Source organism: Theropithecus gelada, chromosome 8, assembly GCF_003255815.1.
Source record: "Theropithecus gelada isolate Dixy chromosome 8, Tgel_1.0, whole genome shotgun sequence".
NCBI lineage: Eukaryota > Metazoa > Chordata > Mammalia > Primates > Cercopithecidae > Theropithecus > Theropithecus gelada.
The window spans coordinates 105420163-105444517 of NC_037676.1; the positions used below are offsets into that span (position 1 = coordinate 105420163).

The 24355-nt window shown below is 44.7% G+C and overlaps 1 protein-coding gene and 1 long non-coding RNA gene across 4 annotated transcripts in view; one reads left to right on the top strand and one right to left on the bottom strand.

The window, feature by feature from the left end:
- Window positions 1–1159: 1159 nt before the first annotated feature.
- LOC112630375 lies at window positions 1160–9652 on the bottom strand. Of its 2 annotated transcripts, none has more exons than XR_003120860.1 (2): window positions 9636–9652; window positions 1160–1586 (listed from the first exon to the last, which is right to left on the bottom strand). It is a non-coding gene; the product is annotated as an uncharacterized LOC112630375 (long non-coding RNA). The 2 variants fall into 2 exon arrangements; XR_003120861.1 differs by lacking the exon at window positions 9636–9652 and adding an exon at window positions 9435–9522.
- Window positions 8812–24355, top strand: part of BAALC (BAALC, MAP3K1 and KLF4 binding) — an 82069-nt gene continuing 66525 nt past the window's right edge. For both annotated transcript variants that reach the window (XM_025394600.1, XM_025394601.1), the window contains exon 1: window positions 8812–9238. In XM_025394600.1, coding sequence (XP_025250385.1) covers window positions 8842–9238 — 397 coding nt within the window. In that variant the 5' untranslated portion in view covers window positions 8812–8841. The remainder of the gene's footprint in view (window positions 9239–24355) is intronic.

Genomic DNA, 24355 nt, shown 5'->3' on the forward strand with positions numbered 1-24355 from the left:
TGAGCAAGCTTGCTGTCCCAAAACCTTCCTCCCAGAAGGATTCTCAGTCTTTCAAGCAAATAGAGGCCACCCAAGCCTTTGTCCAGATATGTTTAGAAATATTTGAATAATTTAGCTTTAACCTGTTCCCCACGACTATCACCTACTTTTCTTTAATTCTGTAATCACCACTATTCCCGCGCCCCCCAGAATATCTGCATGCATTCCTGAGGTATATTGTTCTTTCTAATGTAGGGCTTTTTCAGCAGGGTGCATATATATATATTTAAAATCCTAAAATTCTGTTCTTTTTTGAGATGCTTTGGTAAGAGTGAAGCTACTTGCTTTCTGGCCTCTGTGACAGCAGCAGTTCTCTGAGATTCATTAAGTTGCTTGTGGTAGCTGAGAACTTGAAATGCACATCAGTTAATTCAACCTTATGAAAGAATGTATCAGGAGACAAAATCAACAATGCAGATAATTCAAACATTCTACCAGCCCACACATCATTTTTACTAACTTATTTGTCCTCAGAGCTGTCAGGCTGAAACCCTGTGCAACATAGGTAATAAACAAATTCAAATCATCATTCTTATATTCATGGCCTGTTCCTGGATTTGGTCATATGACTATTTATGAGGGAGTTCTCAACTGTGGAGGGAGTATTTTTTTACCCTATTTTCAGTAACTGTTCTATTTTTCTCGATTCTGAATAGGATTACTCACAGCATAGACGCTTCTTGGAATTGGAAAATTTTTCTCAAGGCCTTTAATCATTTCTGATTTTCCTCCCGTGAACTGTAGGACAGCACATGTGGCTTTCCTGCAATGGGATCGTCCTTCAAGAGGACCTCAGAGGCTCTCCACCTGGACTGTGACATAAGCAGCTGCAGCAGCCTTGGATGTTTCTGGATAGCCAGCCCCATGAGAACAGCTTTAAAATACGAGACTGGCATTGTGATCAAGAGTGTGGACTTTGCTGCCATGTAGACCTGGATTTAAATCCTGGCTTCAGTGTTTATGGATGATGTTGGACAAGTCATTTAACCTCCTTAAGTCTCAGAGTTCTCATTACGGAAATGGAGCTCTTAGTAGTACCTACCCCCTAGTGTGGTTGTGAGGGTTAAGTGAGATCATCTATGTTCAAAGTGCTTATTATACGGAGACTGAGACATGTAAGTGCTACATAAACGTTAGCTTTTATTAGTCACTGGAGTGGAGGAGAGAGGACTGCTGCCTCCCTCTCAATGTCCCCAGCCTGGGAAGCCTGCCTATGTGCACCAAGGCCCATCTGACCCACTGGATCAGAAAGGGTGCCCTTCTAGGGAGGGACGCCCACCCCCGCAAGCCCCTCAGTCAGTGTTCATACTTTCCTCTAGGTTCAAAATGCAGCTGCATCTGTGCAGAAACCAGGTGTTGCCTGTGAGTTCTGCCTCGTTGGCCAGAGGTGGAAGGAAGAAAGGGGTGGAAGGAAGGAGGAAAGGAGAGGGGCCTCCACACTTCCAGAGCCCCACTGGGGGTTAACTTTGCTCGCCCCCATTCTTTTTGTCTTGCTCTGACGATGCCAGGACTTTAAGGACATTGTCAGTGAGCACGTAAGTTCACCCCTGCAAGGTCAAAGGCAGGACAGAAAGAAGACCCAAATGTCCCAGTTAGTCAAGGAAAAACAATCACAAGAATAAAACATTTTTAAAGATTAAAATAATAGCTGCCATCTGTTGAGCAGTTGCTATGTGTCAGGACTTGTGTGAAACATGTTCACACAGTGTCTCTGCTTCCTCACAATACTGTGAAGTAGGTATTATGCTTAATTGAACACGGGTTCATTTAAGAAAACAAATGAAAATATCATTCTAATCCTTGATTTAATTACCCCAAATTCAGGCAGAAGATCAGCCCACCCTAATGGGCAGTGTACCAGGAGCTTCTGTGTAGGGACAACTTTCACCTTCAAAATGCCCTGCGGGCTGCCTCAGCTTCTTTTCCACCAGCCCCTGGGCTCCCAGCTCTCTCAGGAGGCAGTGTTTTGCTGAGTAATTACAGTGACAGACCGGATTGTCCTGCTCATGTTACCCCCTTCTCCGTATTTACTATAATCAGGAAGTCATGTTTTTCATTTAGGATAAGGCAATTACTCTTCTGTTGACTGAAGTCCAGCAAAAAGCAAACTGAATCTCATTTCCACATTAATGTAACGGGAGCAGGATGGAGAGGCAGCCTGATTTCCTGGTGTCTCAGCTTCTCTCTTCTATATCTGTATCTCCTCTGACGGAAGCATCAGTCATAATAGCAACAACCAAGATGGCATTGAGAGAGTCAAGTATTGTAGTCCCTTTCCCTCATCTTGGGAAATGATGAGTAAAAGTCACCATCTGCTCCCCTGAGCCTTGCTGCAGTGTGACCTAACTTTACATGCAAGTACAACGAACGACCTGCCCCATCCTAAGAAGCAGTAGAATAATATGAAAAGGACTTTTTTTTTTTTTTTCTGCTCTGCCTGGGTAGACAAGCAACTCTTTGCAAAGGGAAGGGAATAAGATGTATCACATCTCTTTAATGATTGAAGATCCAGGTTAACTGTGGTAGAATTAAGCAAAGAGCAAACAAAATGTTCTGAATATGTTTTCTTTTCTCTCAGAGAAAGAAACTCAGTCTTCTGGACTGCTTTGTGCCATATGAAAATCTCTGAGAACCTTCAAGAGCCCAAGAAACAGTTCTTCTCTATGCTCTATGCCATGGTCAGCAGTTAAAGAGAACATTCTGTTCCATTCCTCCAGCTCTGCCTTAGAAACCCAAGTCATGCACTCCTAGGCTCCTGGCATTGTATACCAGCACCAGCAATTTTCTGCCAAAAGCATCAGACAAAATCTACGCTATCATTTCAGTTCCTCTCTTTTCATTGGATTGTATTTTTACAGGTGACTTCTGATTCTCACACTCCTCTTCAGATTCATATACTGCTGTGGTCTGAATGTATGTTTTCTCAAAATTCAAATTTAAAACTTAATCCTGAATGTGATAGTATCAAGAGCCGAGGCTTTTTGGAAAGTGAAGGTGGAGCCCTCGTGAGTGGGATTAGAGTTCTTATAAAAAAGATTGAAGGGAGCTACCTAGCCCTTCCATCTCTTCTGCCTTGTGAGGACACAGTGTTAATCCCTTTTGACTTCCCACCATTTGCAGATGCAGAAAGAAGGTGCCATCTTGGAAACAAAGAGCAGCCCTCATCAGACACCAAGTCTGCTGGCACTTTGATCTTGGACTTCCCAGCCTCCAGGACTGTGAGAAATGAATTTCTGTTGCTTATAAATTACCCAGTCTAAGGTATGCTGTTATAGTAGCAGGAATGGACTAAGACTCACGTTGTCAAAATCTTCTTGAGTTAAAGGTGAAGGTACAATCAGAACTGGTACATGGAATTGGAACCATAGGTCTTAGTAAACACTGTAAAAATGCACTGTTTGAATCTATAGAAAATGCTCTCTCTCCAAGTTCAGAAAGAAGTTACAATCTGCTTTTCCTTTTTTTCTGAGGGGAAGTAAAATTCCATGTTTCTGGACTAAGATCTATACCCCAATCTTTCTCTTTCTGACATTTATAGTAACCTTTGGCAAATTACTCAAGCTTTCTTTGTTCCGGTGAAAAGAAAGTGCACAGGACAGTATTACTAAGTGGCCTGAGCAACATTAGAGGTAGATAACCATGATTCCAAAGGCCTTTAAGAAGGTGTAATGCTATGTGGATGTTTTTATCGAAACCTTCTCAGGGTTTTCATAGTTCTCTTTAGAATTAGTCCTGTGGGAATAATAGATGCCTTTTGGGATCTATTCTTACTTCTTATTCATTCCCCTTTTCTTGTATTAAAATCTACAACTTGAAGTTATTCTGTTATTTAAAAATCAGGTCCATGACCTCATCATCACCGGGTTTTCCTCTCCAGGCCATTTCCAGTAGAATGTTGGTCATATTCCCATGTGAGAGAACAAGTCAGTTATTCATTACATCTGATCAATGAGCTAGTGCTATACCATAAGGAAGTGTAGTAAAACCAGAAACTGAGAAACACTAGAAAAAAATTTGCTTTGTCCTGTGTTTTAATTTGGGGTATGATAAAGTACCACAGGACATTAATCCAGGGACTGAGATAGACTCTTAAGTTTGGCAATCAGTGAAAGAACTTCCTGAATCTCTCTAGAATTAACCTAAAGGAGCCAGCCTCTCTTCCCATGAGAACGATTTATTTTAAGGGTTAGTTGAGAATTAATTCTACAGTGTTTAATTCCACATATAAACTTCATTTTTATATAAATGTTTTGTTGTAACATATTCAATTACTTTCTTTTGTTGTTTTTCTGCGACGTTCCCTTTTTCACCTTTTCTAACTTCTTAAACCAAAATTTAAAAACTCACTTTATCTTCTTGCTGTTGTAGTATTTGCTTTCATTTCTTACTTACACTCTGATGATGTTTACCCGATCTGCCCACATCACCTGGATTCCAGGTGTACCATTCTTGCCCTGGGGAAAGCAGTCATTCTTCAAGGCAAGAGATGCAAGAATGAGCTCATGTCAAATGATATTTTCTGATTTTTTTCCTCCAGATGTGGGGAACCAAATCGGATCTTGTGCTTTTGGGTGCTAACTTTGAGTCCTCTTCCTTTATATCTAAATGACAATTTGTGGATCAATGAGGATGTGTCAACTAGCAAGACTGAGGACCTGGAGGGACGCTCTGCGGAAACTGCTTTAAAATCCTTCAGAAGGAGGGCACAGAGCTCTGGTTCTGGTATGTTCACTGAATCTGGAGCAGTGGGGAAACTTGCTGAGATTTGGCATTCAAGACCAAAGAGATTTACCTAGGGTCTGTGCCCTGTAGGCCAGAATTATTGCTACTGTTGTTCCTCATTTATGCTACTTTTTCACTTGGAAAAAGATGAAAACTTGTAAGGCAGTGAATCTATCTTTACTCCTTTTCAGATGACTGATTCTAAAGCAGGGTGAGGTTCCTGCTGACCCTTCTGTTCCATCCTGATTGTCCGCCTTACTGAAGGTCTCTTTTCTGCAGCTCACAATAGTCGGGTAGAGCCCAGTGATGCCGAGCCACAGAAATGAGACCTTGGAGGGAGAAGCACTACAGGCCTCTGCTCCAGTTTCCATAGAAATGAGTCAGAGGTTGTACCAGTCACAGGGGTTCTTAAAGCCAAAGAGAATTTATTTTGAGAATCCCATCACCTAACAAATACCACTCTGCAGTAGTTTTTACAGGTGTAATTTATTTCATTGCTCTGGATAGCTTTGGCTCAGGCTTTCCAGTGCCCTGCTGCAGCCTTTCTCCTTAGAATTCTTTTTTTGTTGCTTTCAAACTTGATGGAAAAAGATAACCAATTCATGCCAGTCAAGCTACAGATTCTGAACAGAGGGTTTAAGATAATTTATTACATTTTACATATTTACATTTAATTTATAACATTTATTCCTAAAGGTTTAGGAGAAAATTCAATCCCAGCTAAAGAGCTGTAATTAAAAGAGCTCAGAACCAGCAGCCAGAGGCCCCGAGCTCTGGCTGAAACTTTAGCTCTGCCAGAGATGACATTTCCTGTGTGACCTTGGGCAATTCTGCAAGTTTCTGAGCTATGATTTCCTAGTTGGTAAAATAGAAGGACTGGATTGGCTGCTCTTTAACTTTTTCTGGCCCCTGAATTTCTCTGAATCAATGGTGTTATGTAATGGCAAGAAAGAGATTCCATGAAAAAATATCACTGCTCTGTGGTAAAAATGGTGGTAAAAAAATTTATTTGTAGGAAGCTTGTTAGCAGTAACATCATAAGGGAAGGAAAAAGAAAGGAAAGAAAAGAAAAAACCTACCTATTTACCAAACTTCTGCAGTGTGCTAAGCAAATTCAGAAACATTATCTCATGTGGAAAGACATAATAATTTCAGGGATTTCCCTCCTAAGGGAGAGAGATGACATTGTTGCTTGTTGCCCCAAAAGTGCTGTGATAGCAACATTCATGGAGTGTTTCTATGTGCCAGGCACTCTTTGAGGCCCTTTACACATACTGACACAATTCATTATTCCCATTTACAGATGCTGCAACTGAGGCATGAAGAGGTTAAGTATCTTGCCCAAGACCATCCATTTAAGTAGCAGAGCCAAACTTTAAACTCAGAAAGTCAGACTCTTGAACTTGCACTTTTAACTGTATTCTCACCTTGCCTCTTGCCATTCATTCATTAAGCAAATATTTGGTGAGCATTGACTCTATGAAGGCATTAAATTAATCCCTTTTGAAGATTCCAAGCATGTCACCATGTCTTTGTCTTTAAGAAGCTTACACTATACACAATAGATGATCAGGTATGTGTGTGAAATGAGTGACCACACTCAACCTTAGCCAGGCAGTACTTGATAACCATCTCTGTATTCTGCAAATGTTCATAATTCCATTCAAATAAGTAGACAGGGCCTGGCAAGAGGGGTCCCTGCTCTGAGCACCTGCTCCAGAGGTCCCACTCTGGTTCTCCAGCCCTGGTCCTCTCTATGGCCAAGGAATCCAGGGGGCACAGAATGCACCTACCTGGAGCCTGAGTCTCAGTCCCTTCTAACCTCCCTGTTGGGTAGTTGAGTCCTTGCAACGGTCTTCTCCAAACCCCCTGAGCCTACTTCAAGGGCTTGTACTGGAAGCAAACCCAATGAGGGCAGACCACGTCCGCTAGGCACATGCTCCTCAGCCAGGGGGATGGCCAAGGGCAGCTATTTGTGGGAGGGGAGTATGGACAGACCTTAAACCCATGGGCCCACAAGGACCTGTGTGTAGCAGGACTGAACTGAGAATAGAAAGAGGAGTGGGTGGGTCAATTCCACCCACAATCCCACTGCCATGTTCAGTGCAGAACTCCAGAGATTGAGAGAACTCTACATTAGAACCTGGTCTTTTAGGTTGTTATGAAGATAACTTGTCAAGGTAGGAGGACAGCACATGTTTCAATTAAACTTGCTCACTTGGTTTATAGCTTTTACAATGTAGACATATGGGCATATGGTTTCCATTTGGCCCCAGCATACCCCTCCACTGCATATCACATTTACTCTGTTTCCTGTGCTCACCAAGCTGCAGCTCTTTCAGTTTCTTTCATTTTCTAGAACTCTCCCAGGACAGTCTAACTTAGACACTGTTTCTGGCCTGTCTGCTCTTTGAGTGGTAACATCACGAAGTAGCTGGTTATGAAAGGAGCACTGTGCCGTAGAACTGAGGAAAGCACAGGCTCTGCTAGAGATGTTAAATATTCTCTCTCCTCGAAAGCTGGTTCTTCTGAAATCAAAATATTCAGGGGGGAAGCAAAAGGGGCACAGGGCATCTGAATTCCAAAGGGCTAGGGAAGCCACCACTTCCCGGATAACTGCACTCCCTCCACCTTACACCTAAAACAAGGTTGAAGAGGCCTGCCAGGGCCATCTCAAAAGGAGAAGCAAAGCCTGCAGAGGAGGCCAGCCTGAGCCCTGGGGTGGGAACGGGTGCTGGACTCAGCATGAGGAGGAGAGCCTGGGGTCAGTTCCATGAATCTTGGCTCCCTTCTGCATTATGAATTCTGGTTAGTACCTGCCAGAGGGATGTCTGATGGCTCCACCCTCAACTGGATCACCTTTAGCCCAAATTGCAATAATTTAAGTGAATCAAATTACTATAAAAAGATACTTTATTATTCATTCACTGGACATTTACTGAGGGCCTACTATGTGCCAGGCAATGCTCTGAACTTGCCCTACCTACTGGATGTTACGTACTGTCATAGACAATGTACTCTAGTACATTCCATAAATTGTATAGTATATAATGAGTACTATATCTATATTCTCTATGCTTGACATGCTGTATTAAACATCACACCCTGTAGTCTACATATAGTGGATAATATACACAATATATTATATATGTATTATGTCTACTAGAACAGTCTTTTGCCACAATAGGAATTTAGTAAATATACATTCATTGAATGAATGAATGAATATGATATTTACTTAATACCATATTCTAGCAGAGCTTGGTCATTGAAGAGTTATTCTTCCAAACCCTTCCCTTTCCTACCCGCTTCTTGAAGGCTAAGAAGATTTTCATCTTTCACCACCTGTTCTGGATTCTTGGAACAGGTAAATTCATTGGCCTACCCAAGTCTGAGCTCTAGGTCTGAACCCGCATGGACCTGAGGGTGCACCGGGAAAAGAAAGGCTGACAACTGGACCCCAGGAATGTCAAGGCCACCCTGGGCTTGGAGGGAGGAGCCATGCCTCCACGCTCCACTCAGAGAGGGGATTCAGGATACTGGGTGGTTCCAGGTGATCTATTGTTTTCTGGAGTTTAAAGTTCAGGGGATAATGAAGTCCCACAGCTGGAAGGGGTGTTAGTGACACTGCCTAGCCCAACTCTCTTAAAAATCATAGCCCTACTCCTGCCTCCCCAAATCAGATAAGACAGGCATAGGCTCTGACTGTTCCTTAAGTCTTAGCGGCAATACTCTGGCCGGGTTTGCGGGGTTGCCTCCAGTTCCATTGCTTTTGTAACAGGTGGCCAGAAAGCTTGGGGTCCCATGATAAGCGTTTCAGTTCTTTCCAGGATGGATCGAAAGAAGGAAGGAAGGATGGATGGATGAATGAGTGGGTGAGGGGATGGATGGATGGATGGATGGGCCAGAGACTGGGAACGGTAATCGCGGCCCGACGGGTCCGAGCCCCTCCGGAGCCCCAGCCCTCCTCTGGCTGCGGGGGCGCCGCTCCTGCTCCCGAGCCGGCTTGGAGCCCTGAGGGAGGGGGCGGGCGAGCGGGGGCCCTGGGGTGGCCAGGGCGTGGGGAGGGAGGACTGGACGATGGGGACCGGAGGGGAGGGAGGACCTTGGAGACGGAGAGGAGGGACGGGCGGGGAGAGGGCCCGGCGGAGGGGCGGCGGACACCGCGGGAGCTCCGCGCGGCTGCAGCGCGGGCGGGAGCGGGGACGCAATGTCGCCGCTGCCGCCTCCTCGCGGGCCGGGGCTGCGCCGCCGGGGCTGAGCCGCCGCCAGAGCCTACAGCCGAGCAGCCGCCGGGCGCGCCCGCGGCGCAGGAGGATGGGCTGCGGTGGGAGCCGGGCGGATGCCATCGAGCCCCGCTACTACGAGAGCTGGACCCGGGAGACAGAATCCACCTGGCTCACCTACACCGACTCGGACTCGCCGCCCAGCGCCGCCGCCCCGGACAGCGGCCCCGAAGCGGGCGGCCTGCACGCGGGTAAGTGGCCCGGTGCCTGCAGACCCTCGCCCGCCCGCTTCCCAGGGCGCCTTGGCCCGGGCACTGAGAGAGGAGCCGGTTCCCCGAGGAATTGATGGCTCGGTGGGGGTGACTGGGAGGAAGCAGAGGCAGGACCTGCCCGCTGAGCGGTGGACAGACGCAAGCCCAGGGAGCGGGGTAGACCAGAGCCCCTTACCGGAGGCTGCGCCGACCCCCAGCTTTGGGAAGCCCAATGCTGCTTGGCCTTGTTCAAGGCTTGCTCGCTGGTCGGGGGACCGGTGGGTGGGAGGACAGCCCACCTCCCCTGCACACCTATCCCTCAGCCACCCACCCTGATCCCCCCGGGGCCGCCTCCGCCCCGTTTTGGCCCATCTGCCACCCCCGGCCACCTGCGTACCCAGCCTGGTGACTTCTCATCCATTGGCCACCTGGCGCCCCTCTCCCTGGATTTATACACAAGGCGCCTGACTGGGTTCGCCTGGGTGGAGTCTTCCTTGTCACTTCCCCTTTTCTCCCTCTAGGAAATGAACCCAGTCGCGGTCTTCAAAGACCAGAATCCTAGTTTAGGTCAAAATAAATGCATGCCGGCCCCATCGCTAGTTCTGCACTTTAGGTTACTTTGGAGCAGTTGTTCCATAGCAAAGGACTTCTCTCCCTACCCCATGGTGTCCCAATGCTTTGTAGGAGGCAGGGCATACACGTGGATTTTGACTCTAAATTAAATACTCTTGCCTAGGTCTTTCCTCATCCAGCAGAAATCTGATAAAAGGAGATGCAAAGAACTGTCTGGTCAGGTCATGAGTCAAGATTTTTTTTCTTTTTCTTTTTCTTCCCCCCACCCCTTTTTTTCTTTTTTAGCAGAACAAGTAATTACAGTGCAGAGATGCAAACTGTTGCCACAGACTGACCTTTAACCACACACGTACTGGTGACATTAAAAGGAAAAAATCTCACTACTTATTACATGGATGTTGTCCAAAGCTAGATCAATATCTGGATAAACATGTTTTAAGTGTTTCTTCGCCCACTGATGTTTTTGGCATTTTTGAATAATGAAATCTAAAATGGAAAATAGGGTTAATTTGAAGCATAATGTATATCATAGGAGGAGGAAGGAAATGCAAATTACTTTTAAAAGGTTAAGAATCTTAAATCCATGCCTACTAAATAAGAGCTGTCACTTTAATCGAGAATAGGTTTCTCCATTTTTAAGGACCAAAGCTGGCTCCTTTTCCACATTAACTTTGTGACTTGCTTTTATTCTGTCTGTGAAAGCTATACAATACAATACACACTATATTTGTCTCTAGGTTTTCTGACTCACAGTGGCAATCATAATGGTTATTTTGTATTGCCTATGCTTTTAGCAAGTTACCAAATGCTGTGTTGGCTGAATTCAGTGTCAGCATGAGCATAGATATGAGCCTTCTAGATGGACCTGGTAAATGTTAGATGTGACAGCGTTTCCCAAGGAGGTGTGGTACTTCTCAGCAGAGAGTCAAAGGCCAGAGATGTACTCCAAAGAAATAAGGGTGAAAAGATCTAGCATGAAAAAAATATAATAAACAATCAAAACCCCGTTAAGTACCGCTTTAAGAAATGGTTACCATGGTGACTGGGAGTATATGGGGTATGTGTGTGTCTCTGTGCGTATATGCATGTGTATGGGTATGAAAGTTATTATGGGATGGCTCATGTACATACATGTTCCTCACAACTTTCCTGACACTCCTTGATTTATTACTCTGCTATACTAATTCACATCCCATCCATCATGAGATCTGGTCCCTGCAACAGGTGGGGCCTGGGACAGACACACTCATTCATGGTACCCTGCCAAACATGGGCCAGCCCTGCCAGACAGGTGGTCCTGAAGGCCTGCATCCTCCAGAGGAGAAGCTCCACTTCAGCCCCAGGACAGCACCCTGAAATTGGCAAGATGCTTGTATGGGCAGGGTCATTTTAATTCCCTAGGAATTTCTGTTAGCCTCAGGGGAGAAGGATATTTCTGAAGACTAAGATTAAATCAAGGCCTTCCTTGGGGGTGTACTGACATTCCCTAGGGCCTTTGGGAATGGCTTGACTCCTACGGGTTTTTCAGACTGGGAGCTGGTCATCTTTAGTCAGAATGGGTCATCTATGAAAGCCACAGATCTCCTGGGTTTCAGCCACCCTGGGAGATGGGCCAGGACTCTGTATTCCTTTCATCCTCTTTGCCTTCTCACTCCCGCCTCACCCACCCCCTGCCAGCGCTTTACTCATGAATTTACCGCCAAGCTGCTGGGGGACACCTAATAGCCCCCAGTGGCTGTGTTGTGATAGGAGGCCAGAACGCTACTTTTTCCTGTTTACAGCATTTGTTTTCTGATGGGAGAGGTGGGTAGGAATGAATGAAGGAGCTAGATTCAGGAGAGTCCAGATTGTAAAATCAACAAAAATGGCTTCACTACTAGAGTTCTAGAGCTGGAGAAGGTCTCTGGAAGTCAGCCAAGTGAGGCAAATGAGACTCTCAGGGGAATCATCCCTGGTTGAACACTCCTTCAACCACTCACAGACTTTACCCTCAGTTCCCAAGAATCCTTTCTGGGATCTTAGTGATTCTCCTTTGGTATCAAACTGAAGCCACCTTTTCTTCTGGCTACTTCAGGACTTTTGAGGGTTAGGGGTGAAGCTAATTCATCTTTGCATCTTCTGTACTGAGCACATCTGGGACTTTGTAAAAGTTTTCGGAATGAATGGATGCTCTGTGTAAACCTGTCCTCCATCCTGTCAGCTCATCCTGTCAGCTCTTCCTAGATCCCCTTCTGCCTCTTCTTTGCAGTCTTTGCTACTGAGGTTTTCCTACTTGAATCAGTTTAGCCTAAATTCTCCCAAGGGCCTTTCTGATCTCAACTTCTCTTTAAAAAGTTCTCCCCAACTTTACCCTACTCCCTTCAAACACCTGACCCAACTCAAAGATTCCATTTCTTCTGTAGCCTCCCTGAACCCACCACCTCAACTCCACAAACACATCTGTCCAAGAAAAGTCCCATTTAATCACATCTGCTTTTAAATCTCACTTGTGTTTCTCTTAGCCCAATCCAGATTGAGGGTGTGACCCGTGACAGGTGTCCAGCAGATATTTGTTGAGTGAATTCTGAATTTCACTGCAGATAGGGAGGGGCATGTTTTTCTGCCAGTTCCACAAAGAAGAGGGTTTCTTGCATCTTCTTCTTACGCAAAAAGTGATCCCGAGCCTGTGGTTCCTGTTTTTGGAGATCATCTCCACTACTCAGCGGAACTGAATTAATTTTTTAGATTTGACTGTTAAGTAGGCTAGAATTTAAGACCTAGCTGAAGCCATGGTATGTGATAGCCATTGCTTTCCTGTGTCACCAAAGTCTGTCCCTCTGTTACAGAAGAAAATCAGATTGGTCTGACATAAATTAAGCCTCATCAAATTAGTCTGCTGGATTGATTTTTAATTCTGTTGCCTGGTGGGGGTCTCCAAGGAGAAAGGAAGTCTCTGAGGTTGCCATGACCCAACCTAGCTCAGTCATTCCACACATTAATAACTTCCTAGCTTCACCTCAGTGTAATCACAAGCCCCATAAATTGCATCCTTAAGCACTCTTTTTTTTTTTCTAATTTCTGCAGAGAAAACATTTCAAAACTTTCTAAAGAACTTCTACTTTACATTTTTAAATTGCTAAATAATTATCTTAATATAATAGAGGTTCGCAGAATTACAGACAGCAAAATGATTTACCTAAATAAACTGAAAGTCAAATAAAATGGAGAGTATTTAATATTACAATTACCCATCATTTATTAATGACTTACCAGGGGCCTGGTGCTTTGTTGGGCACTTTGAATTTTCTCCGTTGAATCCTCACTGCAGGAATGAGGCAGGAACTATAACCACCCTCCTTTTATAAGTGAGGAAATGAGGCTTGAAGTCTGCAAGTAACTTTTCCCAGTACCAGCCTGGAATCTAGCCCTATCCAATTCCAAAGCCTCTACTCCTAAATACTGCCTTCCTGATTAATAAGGGATATGCTATGAAATTCTTGATTTTACAGTTCACGAAACTCAAAGTCAAGTCTGATCTTTTGATATTCTACTCTGATCTGAGACAGCACAATTTTCTTCTGCATCATCTCTAAGGACGGAATATCTTTTCCCTAAGGAAGGAGGCCTTCCCATACCTTTGTGGAGCAGTTCTCTTGTGAGACTCTTCCTGCTTCCTTGTAATTTCTACCCGGTGAGCTCCAGACCTGTGTGATCAAGTTTGGCACAGACAGCTCTTTCAATATTTGAAGATGGCTGTCACATCTCTTACCATTGATCTTCCAGGCCAAATACATGCAGTTCCTTCAATCTCTTCTCACACCTCATGTAGGCCTGACCACATTCTCTAAATACACTACTCGGTTTGTAAAAGTCCCTCTTGATACAAGGGACCTATGGCTAACTCCGAGCTACTGATGTCAGCTGAACGGCATAGGGCAATATGAGGTGTGTTATGATATGGTCATTGAACAGACCTCTCTTGGTTTGTTCAGGTTAGGATTTGTTTGTTTTCCTGCTGTTGTTTTTGCCATATTACCTTGATGACTCATATTAAGCTTATGATTAGTTGATTAGTTAAAACCCTTAGATCTTTCTTTATACTCAAATTTAAGTTTTATGACATCAAGGACATTGTCTGTATTTTCTCTGCTATGTACCCAGCACCTGGTACAGTGACTAAAACATAGGTGGCGCTCAATAAACGTTTGTTGAATGAATGAATTTCTTTCCTTATGAATCCTGAATTGGTATGATTGATTTCAGCACCCCAAATAAGGAATTTTTGCATTTATTTCTGTTAAATTTCATCTTATTGGTTTCAGTTTAGTGTTTAAATTTGCTGACCTTGATTCATTTTGATAGAGCTATGAAGACAATATTCTAGGTCTTTGTTTCCCTGTATTGATAGAATATGATAAAAGACATGTCTTTTTTAGCTCTTTTGTTCACTGAATAGACATTTGCACAAAGATGACCTGAAGAAGTTACTACTATAGGGAAGACAGACATAAAACTGGACACCATTCAGGTCAGCATGGTCCATGGTCCATACTAGAAGGGCATGGAGAAAAGCATTAGAGGCATTCAGGAACTAAGCAGTTTGTTCTGCCTGGGGAGGGGTCAGTGTGTATACAGAGCCCTGCAGGAGCCCAGCAGAGGAAGGGGACTGTCCCAGCCAACCCTCCCACCCTGGAGAGGAACAGGAGGGCAGCCCAGCTGGCCTGACTGCATCCCTGAGAGTGAGAGCACCTGTGGAGAGGACAGCCTGGGCTTCCTGGTGGATAAACCCCCCTCCACCCACACCCCAGCTGCCTCCACTTACCTGTTACCACTTGTAGTTCTATCTTTGAATAATTAGTGACTAATAATAATAATTAGTCTGCTCCCCTCAAGGATGACTGTTAGGTTTGGTAAGGCAACGGGTCTGTTGGGTTAGATAAGGGGTCATTTTACGCACAGTCCTATCCCTGTGCCTAACGCTGTTCTGGTTACATTAGGACCCTGAGTAATTTCTCATAAATGAGTAAATCTAAAACTTCTGTTTGTCAATTTCTTCTTATAGACCCCAGAGATGGTGTTCTCTTTCCTTATCAGTTCCTCTGCTTAACTTTTTGTTGTCTGTCTGATGGGCTGCATAGTAAGAAAACATCCCCACCTTCCTTATACCCCTTTTGCCAAACACAAGTCTCTTTGTTATAAGTTGTTTCTTAAAATCACTGCAAGAGACAGGTGGTGACAAACCTAGGCAGTTTGTAAAGATTTAGGAAGCCTCATCTTCCCATGGCCCTTGTCTCCTGGGCAGAGTATCATGTTGTGCCATTGGGTCTCCAGACACTTTGAGAGTCTAGTGATGGTACGTGTCACACTGCATTGCCAGGGCTTGGGTATTCCTCTGTCTTTCTAGTTAGTCTGTGAGCTCTTCCAGGTTGGGGACCACATGACTGACATTTGCATGCCTGGCATCTTCCACACACTTGTTGAATGACTGTGAAAATGAATAAATGAATGAATGATCTGGCTGTGCAAATGAAGCTTAGTCTGTCATTCTTATAACCTCTTTCCTGAGTCTCATCTTAGATGCTTTTGTCTTAGATATCAGTCCACTGAACCTTGCCTTTGTTGGATGTTAGATAAAACAATTCCAACCCTAACCAAAGATGAATTTAAGGTGACTCCACTGCAGGGTGTAGTAGCATCCTAAGTGCATTCCAGAATTTCCTCCAGAATATGTAGAAAGAATGAGTAAGACCTACTATTTGATTTGATTTTTTTTTTCTTCGATTAATAGACCCTGGTGGGAAGGGCCTTCTTCTTTGAGTCAGCAAGGGGTCTTTTCCTGGCTCATCCTGCACTCAGCAATCCCTCAGGTTTGGACTCTGGAGGTCCCACCTTCACCCTGGGATCTGTGCACCTGTGATCCACAACATCTTCTTGCTGATAAGGCCATTCTGCCCTTGTGAAGTTGGGTGTCTGAACCTGTTCTTAGACAATGATGCTGGGCCATTCATCCCAGGAGCCCTCCCATGTCAGGCCCACAGCCTTGAGACACGCTCAGCAGACTTTTGGCCTCTGCTGCAAAATCCTATCCCTGTGAAGACTCCTTCAGAGCCTCTCTGGCCAGTCTATATGCCACATTTACTCTCCTCTGCAGAGCAGACTTGAGGGGTTTACGCTGAGCCCAATTGTGATATAGCTCCAGCTAGCTTGGCTAACGAACACTTGCTTCCTCACACACCTGACTCCCATTCTGTCTCATGCCCAACCACAGCCATCTCTCTCGAGAATGTTGTTCTTTTAGAATGTTGTTATGGGCTGATTTGTGTCTCCCCCAATTCACAGGTTGAAGCCCGAACTCCCCTCTACCCCAGTACCTCAGAATGTGACCTTATTTGGAAAGAGAATCTTTAAAGAGGTAATCAAGTTGAAATGAGTTCATTAAGGTGGGCCCTAATCCAGAATGACTGGTGTCCTTATGAAAAGGGGAAATTTGGAGACAGAGACAGACACACAGGGAGAACTCCATGTGGAGATGAAGGCAGAGACTGGTGATGCTGCCACCAGCCAAGGAGCACCAAAGTCTGCTGAAAACCACTGGAAGCTCAGAGAGAGGAAGGGGACAGATTCTCCCTCAGGGCCTCCAGAAGAAACCAACTCTGCTGATATGTTTTTTCATTTGTAATTTCTGTGGGTACATAGTAGGTGTACGTACGTATGGAGCACATGAGATGTTCTGATACAGGCATGCAGTGTGAAATAAGCACCTCATGGAGAATGGGGTGTCCATCCCCTCAAGCATTTGTCTTTTGAGTTACAAACAATCCAGTTACACTTTGTTATTTTAAAATGTACAATTAAGTTATTATTGACTATAGTCACCTTATTGTGCTGTCAAATGGTAGGTCTCATTCATTCTTTCTGCCTTTCTTTCTTTTTTTTTTTTTTTGTAACCGGCCTGCTGATATCTTGGTCCTGGAGACTTCTGGCCTCCAGAACTGGGAAACAGCAGGTTTCCGTTGTTTAAGCCGTGCAGTTTGTGGCACTTTGTTATGGCAGCACTAGCAAACCAATGCAGGTGTGTTTATGAGCACTAACACTGTGAACATTTGGAAATAATAAGTCGATGGATTTCCACTGTTACTTACTCACACTTTTTTCTGAGATTCGACTTGTTTCCTGGCTGTTTAGATTCAAATAGCATTTATTTGAATCTACTATTTGCATTTACTATATGTGAAAATTTTTCTTTTTGACATTAGTTTGTATCACCCTCCGAAATAACCTCATAAACCATTGCTCTCGTCACTTGCCAGAGGAGGAGCTTGGATTCAATGAGATGAAGAGATTGAGCCAGGCCACCAGCTTGGAAGTGGGAGAGCTGGGATCAGAATTCAGGTCTCTTGTTTCTGAATCCAGGGCAGGGTACATTGTGCTGTGCTGCTAAGCATGAATGTAGTACCCTCCCCCACCCCATCTGCCTTGGGTTTTTCTGAAAATATTAACCATTTAATGTGGGAGCCTCCTGCCAGCATTTATATGGCTGAGTCCTGCAGCTCTGCAGTGCTTACACTCTCCTCTTCCTGTGCTGAGTGCTCGTGTTGCTCCAGTCTCCATCTCCATAGAAAGGGTTGCAGGAGGTGCCCCAGGTATCACCTGCATCCCAGTCACCTGATAGGCCCATTAAACCGGAACAGTCTTTAGGCAGAATCACATATTTTTTTCTAGTTTCAAATGCAATGCATGCTCCTAATTAAACATTTAGAAAGTATAGAAAAAGCTTGCAGAGGAAAATAATGCCTCTCTCAGCATTGAGGTTTCATCTGTCAGGTCCCATGAAGATGATGCTGTATTTACATCTTACGTGAAGGTGATGTTTAAAGTTCGGGATGGGGGATGGGAAAAATTCCTCAAACCACTTGGAAGCTCAAAAACCAAGAAAAAAGATTTTTTGTTCATTTTTATATTTAGGAAACCATATGCAGGTAGTGGGAGCCCAAGTCTAGTTTGAATGGAGGAAGAGAAAGGGGGCAAGGTCATGGAGAAGTAAAGGGATTTTTCTTTTTTTCTTTCAATACTGAGCAAATATACTTGAATTCAGGCAAATTACATACCAGGGAAATGTACATGTGACTCCACTGTACGTAATTCCTCCATGTTTCCCTCTTACCTCCCCCTCATGCCCCCACAATAGGCTCAGGCTGAGTATGCTGTTCTATGTTGTTCCTAGCTGTTTCCTAGGATTTAGTCTTTTTATAGGTTGTATTAGTCCGTTTTCATGTTGCTGATAAAGACATACCTGAGACTGGGTAATTTATAAGGAAAAAGAGGTTTAATGGACTCACAGTTCCATGTGGCTGGGGAGGCCTCACAATCATGGTGGAAGGTGAAAGGCACATCTCACATGGTGGCAGACAAGAGAAGAGAGCTTGTGCAGGGAAATTCCCCTTTATAAAACCATCAGATCTCATGAGACTTATTCACTATCTTGAGAACAGCATGGAAAAGACCCACCCCCACGATTCAATTACCTCCCACCAGGTCTCTTCCACAACATGTGGGAATTGTGGGAGCTACAATTCAAGATGAGATTTGGGTGGGGACACAGTCAAACCATATCATGTATATAGAAACATGGCTGTGTGTGTGTGTGTGTGTGTGTGTGTGTGTATGGCTGGGTGTGTCTGTGTGTGTGTGTGCAGGGACCAGCTTTCTGAGTCTCAAATGCCCATGAGGTCAGACAGGTTGGCTGCCCAGAGCTGTGGCTGGTACCACTCCATGCGCTTCCAGCTCCAGGTCTTTGCATCAGATGGGATAGGTACCTAATGTCTGCCTACATCTCACCATGTGGCTTCTGTGTAATAAAGCAAAGCCAAAAGCCTGGGTAGGTTTTTCTTAATCTAACACAATCTGCTTTACAAATGATGCCAACTTCTCCTAGATTCTGGGATTAGGTTGTCTACCAGTCTTCACTTGTGGTGATGTTGTGAGTTTTGGTCTTTTTCTATGTCTTCATGGGCATTTTAGTGGGCAGTTAGGCAAAGCTGATGCCGTTTGGCCTGGAAATCCAACCCAGGGATTCTTGACCTTCTTCTCTAAGTCATTATCCTGAATTCTGATGCAGCCACACCCACAGCATCACCTGGCTAGATCTGGTCTCTGTTTACAATTTCGTACACTTCCTCCCCAACTAGTGAGCCAGCTTTTTGCGAGCATCATGACCTCAGGTCCCTGGACCTCGACCTGATCTCTTCATCCATCACTCTCCCTGTTACTTTGTTTGGAATAATATAACAGTTCAGTTGTTAAGGAATTTGATTTTTTTTTTTTTTTTTTTTTTGAGATGGAGTCTCGCTCTGTTGCCCAGGCTGGAGTGCAGTGGCTCGATCTTAGCTCACTGCAACCTCCACCTCCCGGGTTCAAGCAATTCTTCTCCCTCAGCCTCCCGAGTAGCTGGGACTACAGGCACATGCTACCGTACCCGGTTAATTTTTTGTATTTTTAGTAGAGACGGGTTTCACAGTGCTAGCCAGGATGGTCTTAATCTCCTGACTTCGTGATCCGCCTGCTTCGGCCTCCCAAAATGCTGGGATTCAAGGCGTGAGCCACCTCGCATGGCGTAGGAATTTGATTTTAACAACAGGCATTTATCAGCTGTGTGACCCTGAGCAAGTTTCTTAGCCTCTCTGGGTTTCAGTTTCCACATAGTAGGACGGGACTTATTGAAGAATTAATGCATTCACAAGTATGAAGGGCCTAGTGTTTCAGTGTTGTGCATTCTAGCAGCCAGGATCCCCTCACATCCTCAAGCTTGCACCAGGCTTGTCATGCCAATCTCAAACCTTGGGTCACCTTTCCCCTCTGTTCCTTACACACTGTTTTGGAGCTGCCCAGCATTTCTGGAAAAAGTCATGAATGTTGTGATTGCCCCTATGAGCAATTCATGCTCTAGAACAATGATCTCACCACCTCTCAGCAATTCTATTCATTCCTCATTAATATGTGGTAACAGAACCCATACAGTAGACCCCGATGCTATCCTATACTTTCCCTCTGAATATCAAAAAAAATCACAGACTTTCTGTGAATTCTCCCATTTTTCCTTCCAGTGACCCAGCATACATCCTTCTTGCTATCTGAAGGTTTCTAAACATCTTTAGCCACCCTTTCCTCTTAGTCCGTCCATTTGAATTCTAAGTGCACTGACAAGGTTGCTCCTTGTTGTAATCATAAACAGGAAGCTCGCAGGCAGCTCCATTTGTATGAAGGTCTACTCTGCATCTCCACGGGCCCTCCCCAAGCCAAGCCACATCTGTCTTCCACTTGAACATCTGCCATAGCCTGCTTCCATTCATACCCTTGACAATTCATTCTTCATGTCTTAGGCAGAACGATCTTTTAAAAACATATGTCAGGTCCTGTCACTCTCTTGTTTAATGCCTTCTGATAGCTTCCTGTTCTACTATGCGTAGAATAAAATCCCAGTCCCTTCCTTGGCCTCCGGGGGCCTGCATGACGAGGTCCCTGCTGCTTTTCCAGCATGATTTCATTGTTTACTCTGCTCTGTCTTTTGCTCAGCATGTTCCGGCCACGCTTGATTCCCCTCTGTTCTCTGAATACACGGAGCCCCTTCCTGTCACAGGCCTTCACACTTGCTGGAATGTGCTTCCTCCCCACACCCACCCCCCTCTGTGTGGTTAACTCCTCTTCACCCTTTGGTTCTCAGTTCAGATGTCACCTCCTCAGAGAGACCAGCCTTCCCTAGTGGCCGGCTGGCCATTTCCTTCCTAATACCACAGCCTGTCATGGTCTTGTTCATTTACTGTTTAGTTTTTGACTCTCTTGCTCTGTGAGGTCAAGGGTCTGACAGACTCATCCACTGTTACAGTCCAAGCGCTTAGTGCAGTACCCAGCACAGAGCAGGCCCTCAGTGGATGTTTGCTGAATGAAGGGAACCCTCCTCACCTGTTGGACCAGTTAGGGAGTGCATCTGGCTGCCTGAACAGAAACCAACTCCAGGAATGGGATTTAGCCCATGGAAGGTCTGCACAGAGGTCTGGAGGTCAGCGGGCACACCCAGTCACAGACATTGTTGAGGAGCTGGGCTCCTTTAGGTTTATTGTTCTGCCATCCTTAGTGTATGGATTTCATCCTCATGGCTTCAAGATGCTGCACCATCTTATTTCAAATGGGAAGAATGAGAAGGGCAGAAAGGGGCATTCTGCCTGATCTGTTCCTTATCTGTAAAATGATAGTTTTCCTAGAATCCAGTAAACTTTGCTTGGGTCTCATTGGTCAGAACTGTATGACGTAGGTGTTCTGGGCTGCACAGCGTCTAGGAACTCAAGACTTTTAGTTTTTTACCCTGTATTGACCAGGCATTGGATGTGGGCTTCCCCAGCAAGGGGACGTGATATTGTGTGAGGTCATTTCCTTCTACACAGGGAACTTTCAAGCTACCCTAAAAGTATCAGGGTCCTCTTGGCAAAGGAAAAATGGTAGAACAGATACTGGGCAGGCTGCCAGCAAAGTGGTCACATCTTTTATCCTAAAGCTGTGGTCAGAGAGGAGAGAAGATTTGTAGGAACAAGAGAGAAGGGGAAAAGGAATTAAGTAAGTGAGGAGGGAGAGAAGTTCTGCCAGAAACCAAGGTGACAAGATTGCTAGTATTACAATTTTGCCATAACAACAATAATAATATATTGTTTTTAATAGTTTCATGTTTCAAGTAAGTTCATAAGGTAAACATTTTCTGGAAAAACTACATGTGCTAATATTGAAATAATTTAAAAAATAATGCTGCAATATCTTAAACTTACATCTTTTAGAATGGTCTTTTAACTTCAGACTGTGCTATGTACATGAAATGCACGGTGGACATTCCCTTGCCTTCTGCCTCATTTTCCTGCAAGATTAATGCCAACCAGAAATTGATGTGCCAGCTAATATTCCACTGAACCAATTTCCAGTTAGTGAGAACATTTGTGGAAGTCTGCTGTGCAGGGTCACACTGCTGCTCAGGCTGGGAGCTTCTGTTGGAGAAGCAGCTCACAGCCAACTGGCAAATTTAAAGAGATGACAGTGTTTTCTGTGGAAGTTCAAAAAACCCACCGTGCTGCTGTCTCTAGGGTTTGTGGACTTTAGGGCATGAAGAAACTGGAAAGGCTTGCAGAAAATAGCAGGGCAGTCTGGGAAACCGGTCACCATAACAACAGGGCATGGCAGCGGTTACAATGGAAGCAGAGATCTCCTGCGCACCCTTCCTAAGAGGAATGATTCAGGGTTAAGCACCTCAATAAACAACTGGAGTGTTTGAAACCAAGGCCTCATTAAACGATTACCTCCAAGAATCACTTTTCAAGGGCAGTCTTCATAGCAGTCAGGCTCACACTTTCTTGCTGGGGTGATAAGTGACGATGTACAAGCACAAACGAACACAGCTACAACCTCATGGTGTGGCTTCCATTAATTGGGTGCTCAGCATGTGCCGGGCTTTGCAGATTTATTACCTAACTCTATTTCCATTTTACAGAAGGGGGTAGTCAGAGCGGTGGGATGGCTTTTCTATGTGTACATGGGCTGTGAGCAGCGGGGTGGGGTTTGGAACTCGGGTCTGTCTCATTCTGAGCCCTGTGGTCTTTCCTGTACACCAGCCCCTTCACAGATTGCTAGCTTCTGTCCTCACCGCCTTTCACCTAGCATTTGCAACAACTTTTGGACTAGTCTTCCCACCCTCAGTCACTCCCACTCCAATCCCCTTCACATTATTGCCAGGTGAATACTCCTCAAACACAGCTGGGATCATTATTGTGTTATTCTTCTACTCAAAGCCTTTCATGATTTCCCGCTATCTACTGAATGCAAATGTCTTAGTGTGGAATTCAAGGCTTTCTCTCCAGCCTCTTCATCCAGCCTTTGGGGTGACGGGTGGCGCAATGGGATCAGGTGCCTCAAAGGGCATCCCATCTGATCCCACAGCCTCACCCATCACCCCAAAGGCCTACTGCTCCTGCCCTTCTGCTTCAGTTATGTGTTCCCTGATAGCACATGCCATTTAGGACACTTACTCCATTTTGAGTTTTCTTATTTATCATTGTGACTTATTTCTGCTATTATACTGTATACTCTTAAAGACAGAGCCCAGAAACAGACTCTGAGATAAACCCTTACTGGAGAGAGCTCTAGTAAACCAGCTGTGATGTGGGCCTCTTAATCTATCTCAAGATATATATATATCTTGGATATATACATATATATATATGGAGAATAGTATAATAAACCTCCATGTACCCATCATCAGCTTCAAAAATTATCAACATATTGCAAATCTTGTTTCATCTCTGCCTCTATTCCCCTTCACCAATTAGACATTTTTGAAGCAAATTCCACAAGTCATGTAACTTCATCCATGAATACTTCGGTATGAATCTCTGAGAAACTAGGACTCTTTAAAAAAGATATTAGATTGGACCATAAGAAACTATTATTTTTGTAGGTTGAAATAGTGTAATATTAGCAATTTCATATACTTCAAACTAATATATAACCACAATACCATCATCACACCTAAAAATTAATGAAAATTTCTTAATTCTGTAATGTAATAATAATTCAGTCAGCATCCCAGTTTCTCCAACAGGGTGAGGGGCACAGGCCAGGGCAGACGGAGGAGTGGAATGGCTGTTGCAATAGGGGTTTCAGCCGATGCCCCAGGGAGCTCTGGAGCTGGAATGACCATTCAGCAATTGAGAAGACAGGGCGTTTTTACCCTGTATTGGCCAGGTGTTGGATGCAGGCTTCCCCCAGCAAGGAGATGTGACCTTGGGTAAGGTCATTTCCTTCCACAGGAGCAGTGCCTGGAGAGGCACTCAGCTGTGATCCTTTAGCAGCTAACTCTCCCAGCAGCTGGAGAATCTGGTGCAGCAGTCCCACAGGAAGACCTGGCAGGGGTGGGGGCGTAATCACCTTACTCATCTTTCTGCTTCCCTAGTGACTACATATCCGATTCACCTGGGGAATCTCAAACAAAGGTCCCACCCCTGGCACTTCTGATTCGGTAGTGCGGGTGAGGCTAGAAAACCTGCAGTGTCTCCATGTTCTCTAGGTCCCTGGAGAGTGGAGTTTCGTAGGTCTGGGGTAGACCTCAGATTCTGCGTGTTTGACAGGCTTCCAAGTGATGCCGATGTTGCTGGTCCAGAGGTCGTAGATCAGAGGTTGGCAAACTTTTTCTGTAAAGGGACAGAGGGTAAATATTTTAGGCTTTGTGGGCTATGTGATTTCTTTTGCAACTACTCAACTTCTCTGTTTTTAATGCCAAAGCAGCTATAGACAATACATTAATGAATGAGCGTGTCTGTGTTCCAATGCCCACTCCTGTCCTAGGTGATTTTGAAGCACAACCAGATTTAAGAGCCACTGTCTTTGATCCCCAAGGCAGTGTGGAAGAGAGAAAAAAAAAGTATAGGATTTGCAGTCACTAGTCCTAACCCTCAAATACACCTCTAAATAGCTCAGCACATGCTGAATACTCAAACAATCTTTCTAGAATAATGAACAGACAACGAATTAATG